The sequence below is a fragment of the Aotus nancymaae genome, unplaced genomic scaffold (genome assembly GCF_030222135.1).
Source record: "Aotus nancymaae isolate 86718 unplaced genomic scaffold, 86718_ANA_hifiasm-v0.15.2.pri h1tg000016l, whole genome shotgun sequence".
Taxonomy (NCBI): Eukaryota; Metazoa; Chordata; class Mammalia; order Primates; family Aotidae; genus Aotus; species Aotus nancymaae.
The window spans coordinates 55,070,362-55,089,185 of NW_026988428.1; the positions used below are offsets into that span (position 1 = coordinate 55,070,362).

At 35.5% G+C, this 18,824-nt stretch overlaps 1 protein-coding gene across 10 annotated transcripts in view; it reads right to left on the reverse strand.

Annotated features, from left to right (window-relative positions):
• The window catches only part of SOX5 (SRY-box transcription factor 5), a 1,022,042-nt gene that overhangs the window by 99,520 nt on the left and 903,698 nt on the right, over nucleotides 1–18,824 (reverse strand). For all 10 annotated transcript variants that reach the window (XM_064377351.1, XM_012457140.3, XM_064377349.1 and 7 more), the window contains one exon: nucleotides 11,282–11,367. In XM_064377351.1, the coding sequence (XP_064233421.1) occupies nucleotides 11,282–11,367 (86 nt within the window). The remainder of the gene's footprint in view (nucleotides 1–11,281; nucleotides 11,368–18,824) is intronic.

Consider the following 18,824-nt stretch of genomic DNA (forward strand, 5'->3'; position numbering starts at 1 on the left):
ACAGGATACTATCAAGGAATGGGCATGGACTTGTGACCAGAAAACCTGGCACTGACTAAAGTTATATAGCTTCAGTATGGGTAATAACAAAATTGCAAATATAATTTTAAAGTTTACCATTTACTTTTTGGTCATCACAATAAAAATGAACACTTTGGAAAAATACACGTGTACTGACGTTTCTGTTAGCATATAATGAGACACCGTGAAGTTGCTGAAAACAAGAAAACACAGAAATATTATGAAAAAGACACTGTGTGTACTGACTCCATTGTTCAAACGTCAAACACCTCCTGGGAACTCTAGCGGTGGTAATAACTATGGAAGCAGTTCCTAATAGTTTCTTCCTTAAAGGAGATTCTTGAAAAACTGCTGGGCTCTGACTCTAGCCCATATGGGCTTGGAAAAGTCAGGGAAAATGTTGGCTGCACTTTTTCAGGCCTATTTGCATATGTTCTTTAGTATGCAGAATGTCTCTGTATATAATTTAATTGTTGGGTTTTTTTGCTTTTATTAATACATATGCAAATGACTCACTCTTGCAGCTGTGCTGTATTAATCATATGTGTGCTTCTGTCTGTCTGCCCTGCAGGCTCAGAGTCCAAGGGAGAGGAAAAGAGGGAATTCAGTCTTTTAACCTGCAAGAAAACTCACTCAGGCAGACAGAAGTCCAACAGCAAACAGCACACCAGGGTTGCAACTGAAATGAAGAGCAGTTGATCATTATTCACCCTGTATGAAAATGATATGACCTAAAAGTTAAACTGAGTAGTACAGTATTTTGGTAGGTAAAGATGAATACTTAACAATTACTTACAATTCTTGTAAGTAATTCCTTCAATAACAAGATAAAAATTCTCACATCTAGACCATTCTATATGGTTATTACTTCCTTATAGATTTTCTGGAACTTTCTCTTGGCCAAGCGTATAAAGCCATGCTTAGTCACTCACAGTGCTGGGAAATATGGAATATTCATTTATCTGTGTCCTGTCATAATGATTGACTTTCTTTAGAGACTGGCAGGACTTTGATAAAAAGATGAACTTCAGTATTTCATCCGCCTCTATCTTGATGTTACTCTCCATCAGATAGGAGCTTAAGCCATTTCCAGTATTACTTCCTATACCTATAATTGCTATGAAAAAAGATTGATTTCAGTTGATATTTTGTATGATTCATTCTACAACATGATCACACATCATCTATCATTTTCTCTATTCCAGAGAATGCATGCTACTAATATTACTGGTTACTGGAGCTGTAAGCCCATGAGATTTCATTTGTAACAACTGGGAATTTTGAGCCTTTATTCTAAAAATATTATTATAAATTTAAAAAATAGACATACTAAAATTATTTTAAAAGTTTAATTAAGCCAATAAAAATCATGATTGAATGCTACTTGCTTATGCTGAATAAAATATGACTGTCCCAAAAGAATTTCAATCTTTTTTTCCTTCTGCTTATCACTATCAATCATTGGTTGGAGTCAACATTTTTGGCTTCCTATAGGTAGAACAGGTGGCAACCATCTTTTGGCCAAGACAAATACAGTATTTATAAAGTGAGAAATAAGTGGATAAATATTTCCTTCTAATTTCAAATCTTAGAAGTGTAGCAAAAAAAGCCAGAAACAGTACATTACAGAAGAATTATTACTATTAAAAATATTCATGATGCCCATTAAGTAAAATGCAAATTATAACGAAAATGAATATGAGAAATAAATCCTAGATGGATTGCTGCCATCATTTGATCTTATTAATTAGAAACAGATGATTCACTTAGCTGATTTTATCTTGTCACAAATGTCCAAAAATTTAAAGTATAACTTCATTTTGTGTAAATAGTGATACTCACTTTTAATATTAAAATGAACATAGATAAATATGCTATATAAATGAATCCTTCACCTTATAAAGAGTCAGCATCAGTATAATAAATAAACATAAAAACCATCATTGGCTCTTGGAGGTAAAATACGGTAATTGAGGATGAAGAAGAATAAAAAAAGAAGGAAGGGGATGAAGAGAAAGGAGGGCAAACTCAGTCTATGAGATTCCTAATTGGCTAGTAATTATTTTGATAAACACATCCTTCCATTATTTAGAAATAATTTACTTCAGTATTGTATTGGCAAGATAAACTATAATGAGTCAAATAAAAGTACCTCCAGTAGTTCATATTTTTATATATTTCTGTACATATATTAACACATAATATAGAAATTTTCAAGTATTGGAATATTTGGTCATTTATTGTGAATTATAATAATTTTTAAAAAGTTAGATAAACTGTAATAAGTGCTAAAACACATTCTTTATGCAGCAGCCAATTGTTATAAGATAAAGGGAGGAAAGAACAAAAGAGAGAGAGCTGTGGATTTTTCATACTCTTAGAATCTTCCAATGGGGGCAAGAAAAAACATCAAGTTCCCTGGCCACTAAATTACTATCATTTACTGCAGAAATCAATATATGCTGCTTTGTTTTATTAAAAATTATTATGACCATTAGCCATGATGGTTTCTTTCATTTGCAAATATGCATTGAATATCTGCTATTTGCTCAGCATTCTTCTGGATACCTAAGATACGTTATTGAACAACAGCAGCAATTCCTGTCCTGGTGGGGCAGTACGTTTGAAAAATAAAGACAATAAACAAGGAACAAAATACATTTTATAGTATGTTTGAAGATGACTAGTGCTGCAGAGAAAAATGTGGAATCAAAGAGTTAGGAAGTGTGATATCTCTTAGGATTCATTTTATGATTTTAAATAGGTTGGTTAAGGTAGGCCTCACAGAGAGGGTATTAGAGTAAATACTTGAATGAAGTGAAAGAATTAGCCTTCCATGCAGAGGGAAGGGCTAGAGGGAACAGCACAAAACTCTAGGAAAGGAGTATGTCTTGGTAAGTTAAGGGCCAGAAAAGAGCCTAACGTATCTGGAATAGATTGAGTAGGTGGTGTGGAGCAAAACGGTCATAAAAATAATTTTTGTAAACACTAGTGCCAAACATGGTACTAGGCACAGAGAGTGTTTTCGTAAGTTTCTTTTATTTCATTAATTGAGAATCATTTATTATAAAATTTCAACATTATCTGAATTAACCAAATTCAAACTATTGTTTTCTTCTATGAGCCAATCATGCCTTTTGATATTTGAATTTTTGCTATTATCTCTTTTTAAAAGGTGAAAATTAACACAGAAAACTAATTATTAGTATTCAGCTTAATTTTACTATTATAAAGCAAGACAGCTATTTGAGCAAAATGGATAATTTATTAAAAGTATACTGTTAAGATTTGTTCTTCATTCTTTACTTAACACGTATTTATTAAGTCCATAAAATATTGCTCTTGGTTTAAGTGCAAATGATGGTGAACCATTGACTCTACAGATTTTACCATCTGGTAGATGCCAGAAAGTAGGATTTAAAACATTCTACCAGTGCTGTGAAAAGGGAAATACAGCGTGCTCTCAGAACATACAGGAGCTACTTTAAGCCAGGCTTAAACCCAATGAAGTCTTCCCTGAAAAAAGTGATGTTTTAACACGAAATCTGAGAGGTAAGTGGGAGTTGGTTAGTAAAATGGTGAGTAATGGGGTTATTTCCTGGGGTTATTCCAGGAAGAGGAAACACCACTTGCAAAGATCCAGAGTGCAGGAAGAACTTCAAGACACCAGAGAGTCATTTAAGGTCCTTGAGCAGGAAGAGGACATGACAAAATTTTCTGAAATCAGAAAGATTATTCTGACTAATATATAGTGAAGAGTGCATTGAAGGGTGTAAGATCAAAACAGAAAGACCAGTTTAGGGGCTGCTGTGGTGAATTAGAAAAGTAATAAGGATAGCTCGACCCAAATGAGTGACAATTATGATGGAAAGAAATGGATAGATTCTTGTTATATTAGAAGGTGGAATGAAAAGCTAGTGAATGAATAGATGTATGGGGAAGAGGGAGGAAGTGAAGCTAAGGAGAGCTCTCATGTTTCTGGGTTGAGAAATACATGAAATGGTGTCATTCACTAAGACCAAAGAATAAGAAAGTCTAGGGACGAGGCAGACAACTACTGATGAGTTCTGTTTTGGACTCAGTTTACAGTGTCTGTAAATTTCTGTATATTTCCTCTTCATAGTAAACAAGCAGTTGGCTGATGTGAATTTGAAGCTCAAGGAAGATTTAAAATACATAAATAAAAATATAAATTTAATATTTAAAAATAAATGGTATCTGTGGCACATGCTAATTTGTATTATTTATATACATGATCTAGATTCAGTTGATTTTCTCCATAAAAAATAAAAAATATGATCCAAGATGGCTGATCACTAGCAGCTCAGGCTCGTAATTCCCAGTGAAAGCGCAGAGAACGAGAGGACGCCACACTTTCAGACGAATATTTGTTGCTCAGGAACTAGGAGATTCCCAGCAGAGGAGCCCCATGGGTCACCAGGGCGACTCTTGTGGCCGGCGTGGCGGTTTTGCTGGCGCCTCAGTGCGCCAGTTCTTGGTGCAGAGTCCGGAGATTCCCGGGCAGAAAAGCACCATCAATCTTAACACTGCTATTTAGGCCGGCGCAGTGGATTGCTCAGATTTCGGTGCTGGGAATCAACAAGTTGGACGTCAGCTCAGAGACCTAGTTAGAAAGTCGGTAAATACAAAGATGACAGACGGATAAATATATAATGAAGGGAAGAAACCAGCGTAAAAAGGCAGAGAATACTCAAAATCAGAATGCCTCTCCCTCTACAGGGGATCGCAATTCCTCATCAGTAACGGAACAAGGCTTAATAGATTACGGGTGTGTTCCAATAACAGAAGCAGGTTTCAAAACGTGGGTGATAAGAAACTTCTGTGAATTAAAAGAACTTGTTCTAATCCAATGCAAAGAAACTAAGAACCTTGAAAAAAGGTTTGACGAAATGTTAACGAGAATGGATAATTTAGAGAAGAATATAAGTGAATTGATGGAGCTGAAAAACACAACACGAGAACTTCGCGAAGCATGCACAAGTTTAAACAGTCGAATTGATCGAGCAGAAGTCGAGGACCAGCTCAGTGAAAGGAAATGAGAAGACAAGAATGGAGAACAGTGAAAGGAAATGAGAAGACAAGAATGGAGAAAAAAGGATGAAAAGGAATGAGCAAAGTCTCCAGGAAATATGGGACTATGTGAAAAGACCTAATTTACGTTTGATAGGTGTACCTGAATGTGACGAAGAGAATGAATCCAAGTTGGAAAATACTCTTCAGGATATCATTCAGGAAAACTTTCCCAACCTGGCAAGGCAGGGTAATATTCAACTCCAGGTAATACAGAGAACACCACAAAGATATTCTTCAAGAAGACCAACCCCAAGGCACATAATTGCCAGATTTATTAGGGTTGAAATGAAGGAGAAAATACTAAGGACAGCCAGAGAGAAAGGTCAGGTTACCCATAAAGGGAAACGGAATGAAGGAGAAAATACTAAGGACAGCCAGAGAGAAAGGTCAGGTTACCCATAAAGGGAAACCTATCAGACTTACAGCAGATCTCTCAGCAGAAACCCTACAAGCCAGAAAAGAGTGGGGACCAATATTTAACATCCTTAAAGAAAAGAACTTTCAACCCAGAATTTCCTATCCAGCCAAACTAAGCTTTATAATCGAAGGAAAAATTGAATCTTTTGCGAACAAACAAGTACTTAGAGACTTCACCACCACCAGGCCTGCTTTACAAGAGCTTCTGAAAGAAGCACTATACATATAAAGGAACAACCAATATCAGCCTTTCCAAAAATATATCAAAAAGCAAAGAGCATTAACACAATGAAAAGTTTACACTAACTAATAGGCAAAACAGCCAGCTAGCATCAAATGCCAGTATTAAACCTATATATATATTCTAATTGGATAAAAAGCCAAAATCCATCGGTATGCTGCATCCAGACCCATCTCACATGCAACGATACACAAAGACTCAAAACAAAGAGAAGGAGGAAGATTTATCAACCAATCAGAGAGTAAAAATAAACAAATAAACAAAAAGCAGGAGATGTAATTCTCGCCTCTGATAAAGTAGACTTTAAAGCAACAAAGAGCAAAAGAGGCAAAGAAGGACATTATATAATGGCAAAAGGATCAATGTAACAAGAAGAGCTAACGATTTTATAGATCAACGAGACAGAAAATTACCAAGGACATTCAGGACTTGAACTCAGACCCAGAACAAGTAAACTTAATAAACATTTACAGAACTCTCCACTTCAAATACACAAAACATACATTACCACCTCACACCTATTCCAAAAGTGACTACATAATTGGAAGTAAATCACTCCTCAGTAATCGCATAGCATTTCATAGGTTTAAATGAAATATTGGTTGGCTGCTTGTTTGTTATTTTCTTCCCTTATTCCTTCCTGTCTACATCAAGTATAATTATTGGTATAAAAGAGGTTTTCAATACCCATTACTAAACTGCATTCTAGCCTGGGCAAGAAAGCAATACTCCCATTCTCTCTCTCTCTTTCTCTTCGTTTTTCTTCCTCTTCTTCATTTTTTTTTTTCTTTCTTTCTTTAAAAAAAAAAAGCAGGTTCCTTTTCAATTCACAGACAAAATTAAGTCAAAGAAAAAAAATAAATAAAAAAATAAAAAATATGACGATTTTTAGAATATTTTAACTGCTTCTAAAAGTACACAGTAAGGTGATTTTTTTACATGAAGAGTTTTTTTTATTCCATGATAAGGATCTCCAGGGATATAAAATAATAGTTAAGCAATAAATGGTTTTCTTTAAGGCATATCATTTTGCTTGTCTTTTAAAATAATTGTACTCATCTGCACTCTTTAATAAAAATTCTGGATTTACTTATCATAGTATTACCCAAGTGTGAACAATTGTATGCAAAATAATAGTGTGAACAATTATATACCCAAGGTTATTTCAAATGAAAACCAGTGTGAACAATTATATGCAAAAGGTTATTTCAAATGAAAACACATATGGTAGGTAAACAAAGTCAACCATGAGTAGGAATGAATTTATAATGTCCCTCATTAAATCTAGGTGTTCAAAAAGAAGTACTTGAATTAACATATATCCATGTCAAGAGGCATGAAATAGAAAATTCAGAGTCTGAAGTAGACAGCTGTCATTATGAATCCTGCTACTCCTTTCATTATTGCAAAGCACACAGAGTATTTGTATTAATGTCAATTAATCAGAATTATTGTCATAATTTCATTAGCTGGTTACTGAGTTAACAAATGTCTGGAGAGGGAATATGTCTCCAAAGTTTAACATAAAGTCTCCTGTACTTGAAGAAGCAAATATAATTGTTTAAAGACCATGGATTTTGGACTCTGTGACCCAGCTTTCTTCTTTGTCAAATGGAGATATTAACACATAACACAAAATGTTGTAATATAAATTTAATAAGATAATCCTTGGAAAATATTTACCAGGGAACCTAGCTTAAGAAAATATTCCATAACCATGGCTTATATTAACTAGTGACATCAGTTGTTATGGCACTTTACATGAGTTAAAATCATTATGTCTGGACCCAAGGAAAAGGAAACAGCATCCTTTGGGGTTTAAAATATATATCACTTCCACATTATTCTCAATACCATTGAATAAAGGTTAATTCAGATAACCACTAGTTCTTTGACAAGGCTATTTCAGTTGTTACTCCAACTGGTCTTCCTGCTGTTACCTCAACCCATTAGAGCTGTGAACTTACCACTACCTACTTAAAACATACACGAACAGATTACAAAAGCAGAAAACAAGTAAGTAAACAAGCCAACAACAACAAAAACTCTTCAATGTCCTAAAGAAAGACACCAGCAATTGGTACTAGACAACATCCACACCACCAACCATATTCCGCTTATTAAAACCAAGCTCATCTGGCCCTATGTCAATCAATGCTCATGACTGTCTCTCACAGCTGTCTCTCATTCTCCCCACCCCATCTTTCCATTCCCACAATATATATGAGCTGATGTCTGGTGAGGGACCTGAGGAGAGAGAAGATTGGGTTAACAGCTTTACAGGGGGGCTTGATTCTTAGTGTTCTTCCCTCCCTTACCCAAAAAGCAGAATTCATAAAAACTGGAGAAGCCAGAATAAAGCAAAAACTTGAATGTTGTTCCTCAACTGATTGTTTGTTGAGCTAAAATCCTAAGGACTCCTCCATCAGTAGTATGGTGAGAAAGGTCTTAGGAGAACTAGACAGTGTACAGCTTGGTGGTATATTATGTAACTAAAGATACAGTAGTGCTTGTTTTCTCTTCTGAAGTTTTCTAAAGCTGGGGGTGGGTTGCTGGAAAACAGTGAGGTGTTTGCTGCAGGCTGAGATGAGGACGGTGATATACTGTCATCACAGTACTAACAGGGCACAGAAGAGGACTTTAGTAGAAGACTCCAGGGTTCTCCATGGAGGAGCATAGAGGATGAACAAAGGCACATGTCAGGCTACTCATGTAGCTCCTGGCCAATAGTGGTGACACCCCAAAGAAAAAATGGGTAGGAAGCACAGATCAACAGACCTGCTACCCCTTTCTTAACAAACCAAGGAAACCTGTTCAATACACAAGAAAATAACACATATACTATCTCCACGGTATCTCAGGGCAGACATACCTTCCTAAACCCACATCTGCACAGGAACAAAACTGGAGCTGCAGAAGCAAAAGAGTAAGCTGAACCTTTCTTACTTCTGGTCTCTAGAGCTGGGATTCTTGCCTAACGATGGAAGGGGAAGCAGTGAGATATGAACTGGATATGAGATTAAAGTTTCCAGCAGGTCTGAATTTTAATAACTGAAAGGACTGGAATGTGATGCAGTCTACTCAAGGTATTATTAAGAGATGGAAAATAGAGATTCAACAGAGTGCAATTAAAAGCAGAGTTTGGAGAAAATTAAAACTGGCCCATATATTATACTCTACTGAGATGAAACATCTCTGAAGTAGGTTTCAAAGATTGGGGTGAGTTTTGGGTAAGGCTTATAATAAAACACCTGACTAGGTATTGTAGTTAGCTTTTCTCTCACCCATTTTGGCAGGTTCGTGGAGAAAGAAAGAATTTGGATGCTATTTTAAAGCAAGGGGAGGGAGAATAACAGATATCCTTTATAGCTCTGGGAAATGCTGAAGTCAAGGTCAAGGGGTCTGTGAATATTGTGTTAGGAACATAGGAACAAGTAGAAAAGTGAGTTGGTATAACCACCCTAGCGAAAGTGAGAGTCAGTCCACTTCAAAGAAAAGTCAGGTTCTCTGATATGACATGCTTTGGGCATGTGTTTGCATCTGAATAAGTTAATTTCTCACTGCAAAAATAAAAAAAAAAAGTGTGTTCGTATGTTTATGTGATGAGTTTTAATAGTAGCTGATGGCTTTCCATGAAAAACTTTTGGATTATTAATTCTCTTGTTATACTACAGTGCTGATTATTTGAGGCTTTAACACTCATGAATTTTAATGGTTACAATACCACTTTTATGAAAGGAACTTTATTCCATTTACATATATAATTATAGTTAAAGTAAGCATATATGTTTGGTGTCTAAAGTTTCTCTTGTTCGGTGACAAATTGTTTATATTTTAATATCTTAAGATAATCTTAATATAAAGAATAAAAAATACAAATTATATATAAAGAATAAAATATATATATAAATATATATATAATATTATATACAATATATATAAAGAATAAAAATACAAATTAGCTTCAAATATTCTCATACGGTCTCTACAGAAAAAATTGTTTAGATTGTTGCTTAACATAGCTGCTTTCAAAGAGAGTCCTGCAATGAACACAGGAGTTGCCTCTAACTGGCGTCACTTCCTCTCATCACTAATCCAACGGTCAAAGATGTCTAACTTACTTTGAAAACCAACATCTGAAACCTCTAAAACTCCTATTCCTTTATTTAAATCGATTGCTGGATATTATTCTCTCTTGCTAATTCCACTATTCTTTTTAGTTTTACCTATTACAATCACTTTTCCATGTTCGTTATTCCCCAGACACATTTCAAAGGGTAACAAATGTTATGTTACTTTTATTGTCCCCATGGCTCCAACACTTCTCAAGGTGTTTCCAGCTCAAAGAAAACAGATACAGTGTAGTTCTTCACAGAAAAGGTAGAATTGAAATGAATGTTATTCACCTCTGTAGAACTCGGTATGACTCAGCTTTCACACTGGTAGTTCCTCCTGTGAAACTCAACTGGCCTTTCAGAAACCTACCCGGTCTTCTGACAAACCCATGTGCAGACCAGATGTATCTGTCTCTTGATGCTACAATATAAAACTACATTTTCCTTATACACTAAGATCATCTATCATGACAACACCTTTTCATGAATAAAAATTAGTTTTATTAAGTATAACTGCTTTATTTCTGGCTTCATAGGCAGGCATACTGTGCCTTTCAGGCTAATGAACATATAAAACTTCTCACAAGAGGAGAGTAATCCTATTATTAGATGATTTTCTATTCCCATTAATTGCACAATCACAAGGTCCACAATGACAGAAACTAAGGAATGTTTTCTGGGATGCTGATTCAAAAATGTAGACAGTTAATGAAAGCTACCTGTTACTATAATTGTATTGACTTTCTTTCCAACCTCAGAGGCAAAGTTTCTAAAATCACTTGGACGTCTGGTAAAATTAATATTGACATTCTCAGATTATAGGAATATGTATTCTGCATGGCTAGAAAGGGCTTAATTGGGATGACTGGGATAAAGTTGTGCTTAGTTCGTCTCTAGCTTATTGGGTCTACTTTTCCTCGCCTGCCCAACTGAGCTCACATTAGCAGGAGAACAAAGAGACCTACAGACCATTTCAATGATACTGGGTATCCTGAGCAATTTTAAATGCACTTTTGTTAAGTTGCCTTGCTCCTCCAGTGTTTGAATATCTTTTGCAGGGTTTTTGTTTTGTTGTTTGTTCTTTTTACCTTGATAAGGAGCATTCTTTGACAAAATTATGGCACACAGTTATCAAAGCAAAACTACAGCTCACTTTCTTAATCACACTGGCAATAAAAGAAACACAATATAAGCTATGTTTAGTGCAGAAAACAGGGCTAAAAATTAAGAAAATCAATATCTTAACTTTTGGTTGAGGATCAGTACAAATAAATTTAAAAACAGAAAGTGTGAGACAAATATCACGAGTCAGTTTTATTTTGCTTTAACACCATAATTGCTGTTTTCGATATTTACTTAACCTTTGTCTCCTTGGTATTGTTTCCTGACTTACCTGCAGTTGGAGTGGGCCTAAGCCTGGTGTTGCTGCGGCAGCAGCTGCCATGGTAGTTGGGATCAGCTGAACAGGGTAAGGGTCACCTAAGTAAGAGAATAATAGAGGCGTCAGCACCTTTTATCTACTCTCCACCTGCAAATTAAACTCATGCATTCACTCTTTCCAAAAGCCTTCTTTTGTGTGCCTTGCTGAGGCCTAATGAAAAGCTCTATTGTGCAGCCTTTTACTAACACTCTTTTCACAATTCTGGCTGAGAGAGGAATGTGAATAAAAGGCACAAGCAATTAAGGCGGAAACCTCATCCTTTTTTCATGATGTATTTAGGAAAATGGGAGGGAAAGTGAGCATTGATCAGAGGGCTGCACTCTATAACACACATGCGCGTGCACACAGACACACACAATTTTAATATGAGCACAGTAACTCCTCAGCGAATTTACAGTATTGTGATAAAAGGAACTTAACTTACTTTTATTTTAACGAATTAAACTCCAAAGATTTAAACAAAGTAGCTTATCTTTTAAACGCTATGTTACTGTCTTGATTCAAATAATCTCTTAAATAATATCTTATAGACAAATTAGCAATAAAGAAAATATTTTATGTTTTTCAAGTTATATGAAATATTGGCATCTTTATCATCCAGGGATAAATGTTTACAAAACTATACCGTAATGAAAGTGGAAAATAAATCGCTTTCCCCAAAAGTTTTTTATCTATTAAAAAACATAGTAATTCAAAATTAATCCTGAAGTTTTATTGTTCTATGACCTGTAAAAATATAGGCACACACATAAACATACAGACAAGCACATAGAGAAGATTATTCTGCTTATTTCTGATGCAAATCAAGAGGCTTTTCTTAATTAGTAAAGAGGTACAATAGACCTGTTGCATAGGGTCCAATGATTTGCTGGAAAATATAACTAGCAATGTAAATTATTTATCATCTGACACATGACTATAGCAAATAACTGAAAATAACAGAGGTAGGAACAATTTTGTAATACATAAAACATTTTGTAGAAATCTGATTTATAAAAATCTTGTTGAATATTGCATGCATGGAAAATATAACTTAAAATAACTCAGTTAATATATCCATTCAAAAACATTTATGGAGTACCTGCTATGCATTAAGCACTCCTCTTGGCACTAGAAATAAAGCTTTGGAAAAGATTAATATGCAGATGTGAATTTACTGGGAATTTAATGAAGCTTAAACTTAGGGCTTTTGAAAATGGCCTCTTGCAGTATGTTAACTACATTTTTATGTTTGTCATATATTTTTATATTTACCAGTTTTCTTAATTTGATGTGATTTCTTGTTATAAATGAATATTCACTTTTATACCCAAGTGTGTGTATTTGTTTGTGTGTGTGTCTGGGCATATAACATTTTTTGCACTTTTATTCTAAAGAGAGTCTCCTAGATTATTTTTTAGGCTTCAAAATACCTGGCCTTCCAAAAACTTACAGTTGAATAGGAGAAACAGATAATTAAATGATTAGTATAAAATATAACGACAGTTAAGACAGGAAGTACATAATGCTATGTACTACACTGTGGGTGTCCCAAACCTAGTCTGAAGCTCAAAGATAGCCTCCAGGAAAGTCATGTTTAAGCTGAAACTTGAATTAAATTATAGTTAGCTAGACAAAGAAGGGAAGAAAGAGTGTTTCAGGCAGGGAAATAATTTTCATGAAGAATCAAATGGAAGTCTTAGTCATAGCCCAGTCGGTCCCTGTACTGCTTAAGTATAGAGAGGAGGTAGGGAAGTGAGATATATGGGGTTGGGGAGGGAGTCAGATGCTAGATTATGTATGCTTTTTGTAAACATTAAATAATCTAAACTTTATCCCATAGGATAAAGGAAGTCATGAAAATGGAAAACAGATGGGTTGAGTAAAATCACTAAAGTTGGAGGTTGAGAGTTGCAATCAACTAGTAAACAGACGCAGAAATCTGTATAAAAGGTAATAATGGTCTGGACTAGGGTGGTAACATGGGGATGGAGAGTAAGGCAGGGACTCAAGTGATACTTAAATGTTCTATCTGGTAAAACTTCATGACTGTTACTAATGAGAGTAAGAGAAGACTCAAGGATGACTTCCAGGTTTTTCACTAAAACACTTGATTAAGGAGTGGTAGTATGGACTGGGTTTGTAAACACAGACTAGAAGCAAGACTGCCAGGTGGGGCCTAAAGGGTAGTGTTGGGGGAAGGAACAAGGAGTTCTGTTTTAGATATTTTCAGTTTGAAATTACGATTAGATATCCAAGTTGAGGCATTTATTAGATACATGATAAACATGTTAAAATTTTAGAGGAAAAGTCCTCATAGAAGATATATACTTGAGAGTGGTTAGCATGTATCTGGAATTTAAGCTGTCAGCTTTGATGAGACCAGTTAGGAGTTAACCGTAGATTTAAAAAAAAGAGGTCCAAAAAAACTGGACTGTGGGGTGTACTAACATTTATAATCAGGGAGATAGGTAACTAGCAGAAGAAACTGAGAAGAAATGTAAATTTGGTGTTCCAGAAGCCAAGTAAAGAAAGACTTCCAGACAGTGATTATTATTATTATTATTTTTTTGAGTGCTGGATTTAATAATGTGGAGGTCACTAGTAACTGCAACAATGATGGTTTCAGTGGAGTGGAGGGTGAGAAAGCCTAATCAGAAAGAGTGATCAACAGAGGATGATCAAAGAAAAGAACTGGAGGCAGGAAGTGTAGACCTTTGCTTTTCAATACAATATTGTAGATGAGGAGCACTGGCATCGCCTATGAGTTTCTTAGAAATGCACATTTTTAGAACCCACCCTAAAGCTACTGTGCAGGCAGCCCCTAAGATAGAACCTCCAATGACTCCCACTCCCTGGTATTTATACCCCATGTAATCCCCTCTCTTTTAGTGTGGCCTGGATCTGGTAATTGCCTTCTAATGCACAGAATATGGCTAACATAATAAGATTTTACTTTTGAGATTAAGTTACAAAAGTATTTTGGCTGTCTTGCTTGCCCTTATCCTTTCTGTTGGAGCAAGGAGCTAGGTTGTATAATCTGCTCTATGGAAAGACTCACATAGCAAAGCACAGATATTTTTGGCCAATAGCAAGCAAAGGAATGAGGCATGCCAACAGTTAATGACAGGAGTTTGGAACAAATTCTCCCCAGGTCAAGCCTAGAGATGACTGCAATCAAGGCCAATACCTCGACTGCAGTGGGAAAGATACTGAGCCAGAGGTACCCAGCATGGCTGCGTCCAAGTATATGTTTGTTGTTTTAAGCCACAACAAGTTTTGGGCTAATTTACTGAAGTATGAAACATAGCATCTGAATCAGAATTTAAATTTTAAGAAGAGTCCTAGATTATTTGCATGCATATTAGAGTTTGAGAAATGCTAGAACAAACAATTACACTGAGGTGTTTTACAGCAGCTATGAAACTTGTGTGATAAAGAAAACTTTATAAGAAGGTACATATGTGGAAAAATTACACGATGCTTGTATGCTAATGAGAAAGATTCAGAAAATAGAGACAAAAACCTATGACACAGGAGAGAGAAGGGACAACTGATATTACATGATAGTGCTTTATCATTTCATATTTTAGTATTTAATCTTCAAAACACTGTCCAACTCTATAAAAGGACATTTAAATATTTAAAAGCTAAATTCATGCAAACTAGTTAAAATTGCAAATACTATTATAGTATGACCATTGAAATTGACAATTTAAATGCTTAAAACTACATAATTCATTTGTATTCCTAACTTAGTATACATAATCTTAAAATTAACAAAAGCAAAATTGTAGAGGCTGTGGTACTCTTCACAGTGAAAATTCATTTTATATTACTTATTTTCCCTTTTGTAAATTAACCAGTTAATAAGCACTTTAACATTTATCATGAACAGAATTCTGCTGAGTGCTGTGTGAGACAAAACAAAACTTAATCTGTATTTACTACATTTCTATCTTTTCTAATTAAGTGCTTATTTGAGTAGTATTGACGATCATCAGTAGGCGCTATAGGAGGTAAGGGAGAACTAATCTAGGCTTCAATCTTAAGAGAATAAAAATGAAATGATAGTGAGCTTAGCCTTGAAAACTTGCAGGTGAAGGGGAGGAGAGATCTTTCAGGTAGGGTGAAATGCATCAAAGCAGGAGTATGACATGCTAAAGGAATGTAGAGAAAAAACAATTTAAATAACAGGTGATAGAATAAAGTAGAGAGAGAAGAGACTTAAGACAGGAGTTGGGAAACCTTTTATACTCCAGTCTTGAGATCTGGATATGAAAAGGCAATGGACAAGAAATGAAGTTTTAAGAAGCATCATTAAAGAGGTTAAGTGTAGGAAGTATTAAAGATCACTTGGTTCTCCATCCTAGAGACAAAGACATATTCCTAAATTTGTTTAACTCCTAAATTTAACAAAACACCTGCAGATGTTTTGGATACTTTTCCATTACTAGCATCTAATTATTAATATCAAATTATATGTATATTTAAAGTTCATTACTTATAATACAGATTAGTCCATAAAATTAAAAATATGCATGTTAAAGTCTTTTTATTTCCTAAATTAATGAATGTGTATTAATGAAATTAACATAAATTATCTTTCTTCTGGATATGTATATATATATATAAATAGCTATTATGTTTTACTTATGCCATATTATATGTGTGTAAATATATGTACACACAGGAATACCTTGGAGATATTGTAGGTTTGGTTCCAACCACCATAATAAAGCAAGTATCACAATAAAGCAAGTTTTGCACACTGTTTTTGTTTCACAGTACATATAAGTCATGTTTAGACAAAACTATAGTTCATTAAGTGTGCAATAGCATTATGTCTAAAAAAACAATATACATACCTTAATCAAAAAATACTGTATTGCTAAAAAATGCTATCATTTGAGCCTTCAGTGAGTTGTAATCTTTTTGCTGGTTAAAGGTCTTGCTTGATGTTGGTGGCTGCTGACTGATCAGGATGGTGACTGTTGAAGGGGTTAGGATGTCTGTGGGAATGACAATTCCTTTGTTTTCTTTTCTCCTCTTCTTTGTCTTCTTTTATTTATTTTTTTGTTTTTGTTTTTTGAGACAGGGTCTGACTCTGTTACCCAGGGTGGAGTGCTAGAGTGCAGTGGCACAAATATTACTCACTGCAGCCTTGACTTCCCGGGCTCAGGCCATCTCCTCACCTCAGCCTCTTGGGTAGCTGAGACCACATGCCTACACCATCACAACCAGCTAATATTTTGTAGAGACAGCGTTTTGTATATTGACCAGGCTGAACTTGAACTCCTGGTCTCAAGCAATCCACCACCTTGGCCTCCCAAAGTGCTGAGATTATAGGTGTGAGGTATAATGTTCTTTATCTACTTTACTCTTCTTTATTTACAGTAGAACTTCTATCAAACCCTGCCACTGCTTCATCAACTAAGTTTATTTAATGTTCTCAATCCTTTGTTGTCATTTTAATAATGCTCACATCATCTTCACCAGGAATAGAATTCATTTCGAGAAACCATTTTCTTTGCTCATTCATAAGAAGAAACTCCTCATTCATTCAAGTTTTATCATGAGATTGCAGCAATTACGTCACATCTTCAAGGTCCATTTCTAATTCTAGTTCTGTTATTTCCATCATATCTGCAATTATTTCCTCCACTGATGTCTTGAGCCCCTCAGAGTCATCTAAGGGTTAAAATCAAATTCTTTCAAATCCTGTTAATGTTGGTATTTTGACCTCCTCCCATCAATCATGGCATTTATAATTGTAAATTATTCTTATTAGCATTTATAATGATTGTAAATCTTTTCTAGAAAATTTTCAATATTTACTTTTTCCAGATCCATTAGAGGAATCACTATGGCAGTGATATTACTCCTTGACTCATTGGCTGTAGAACATACGTTGTGTTAGCAGGCATGAAAACAAGATCCATCTCCTTGTGCATCTCCATCAGAGTTCTTGGGTGACTAGATGCAACTGTCAATGAGCAGTAATATTTTGAAAGAAATCTTTTTTTTCTGAGCAGTAGGTCTCACTAGTGGGCTTAAAATATTCAGTAAATAAAGCTGTAAACAGATGTCCTGTCATTTAGGCTTTTGCTGTTCCATTTATAGAGCACAGGCAAGGCAGATTTAGCCTAATTATTAAAAGCCCTAAGATTTTCAAAATGCTAAATGAAATTTGGCTCCTAAGAGTCAGGCTTGTCGTTTGAAGCCAGGTGTTGACTTGTCCTCTTTAGTTATGAAAGTTCTGGATGGCATCTTCTACCAGTAGAAGGCTGTTTTACCTACCTTGAAAATCTGTTGGTTAGTGTAGCCACTTTTCATCAATGACCTTAGCCAAATCTTCTGGATAACCTGCTGCAACTTCTACATCAGCACTTGCTGCTTCAACTCGCATTTTTGTGTCAGGTAGATGGCTTTCTGAACCAGCCTCCCTAATATTAAACTTTTCTTCTGCAGCTTTCTTATCTCTCTCAGCCTTCGTAAGTTGAAGAGAATTAAAGGTCCTTGCTCTGCATTAGGCTTTGGCTTAAGGGAATGTTCTGGCTGGTTTGATCTTCTATCTCAACCTCTCAAACTTTCTGGAACTCAACAATAAGGCTGTTTCACTTTCTTATTATCTGTGTGTTCACTGGCATAGCACTTTTAATTTCCTTCAAGAACTTTTCCTTTGTATTTGCAACTTGTCTGTGTGGTACAAGAGGTCTAGCTTTCAGCCTACATCAACTTTTGACACATCTTGTTCACCAAGCTTAATCATTTCTAGCTTCTTATTTAAAGTGATGGATGTGGGACTCTTCTTTTCACTTGAACACTTAGTTGCCATTGTTGGGTTATTAACTGGCCTAATTTCAATATGATTTTGTCTCAGAAAATTGGGAGGCCCAAGGAGAAGAAGGAAGAGAGGAGAATGACCAGTTGGTGAAGCAGTCAGAACACACACATTTTTTGTTTCTCATCTTTTTTTTTTTTTTTTTTTTTTTTTTGAGACAGAGTCTCACTCTGTCGCCAGGTGCCAGGCTGGAGTGCAGTGGTGCAATCTCGGCTCACTGCAACCTCCGCCTCCTGGGTTCAAGTAATTCTCCTGCCTCAGCCTCCTGAGTAGCTGGGACTACAGGTGCAACCCACCATGCCCAGCTAATTTCTGTATTTTTTTAGTAGAGACGGGGTTTCACCATCTTGGCCAGGATGGTCTCAATCTCTTGACCTCGTGATTCACCCACCTCAGCCTCCCAAAGTGCTGGGATTACAGGCGTGAGCCACTGCGCCTGGCCAAGTTTCCCATCTTATGTGGGTACAGTTTATGGCACCCCAAAACAATTACAATTATAATAGCAAAGATCACTGATCACAGATCACCATAACATCTAAAAATATTCAAGTTTGAAATATTGCAAAAATTATCAAAATATGACAGAGACATGAAGTGAGCACATGCTGCCAGAAAAATGGTGCTGATAGACTTACTCTATGCAGAAGGGCTATAAACTTTCAATTTGTAAAA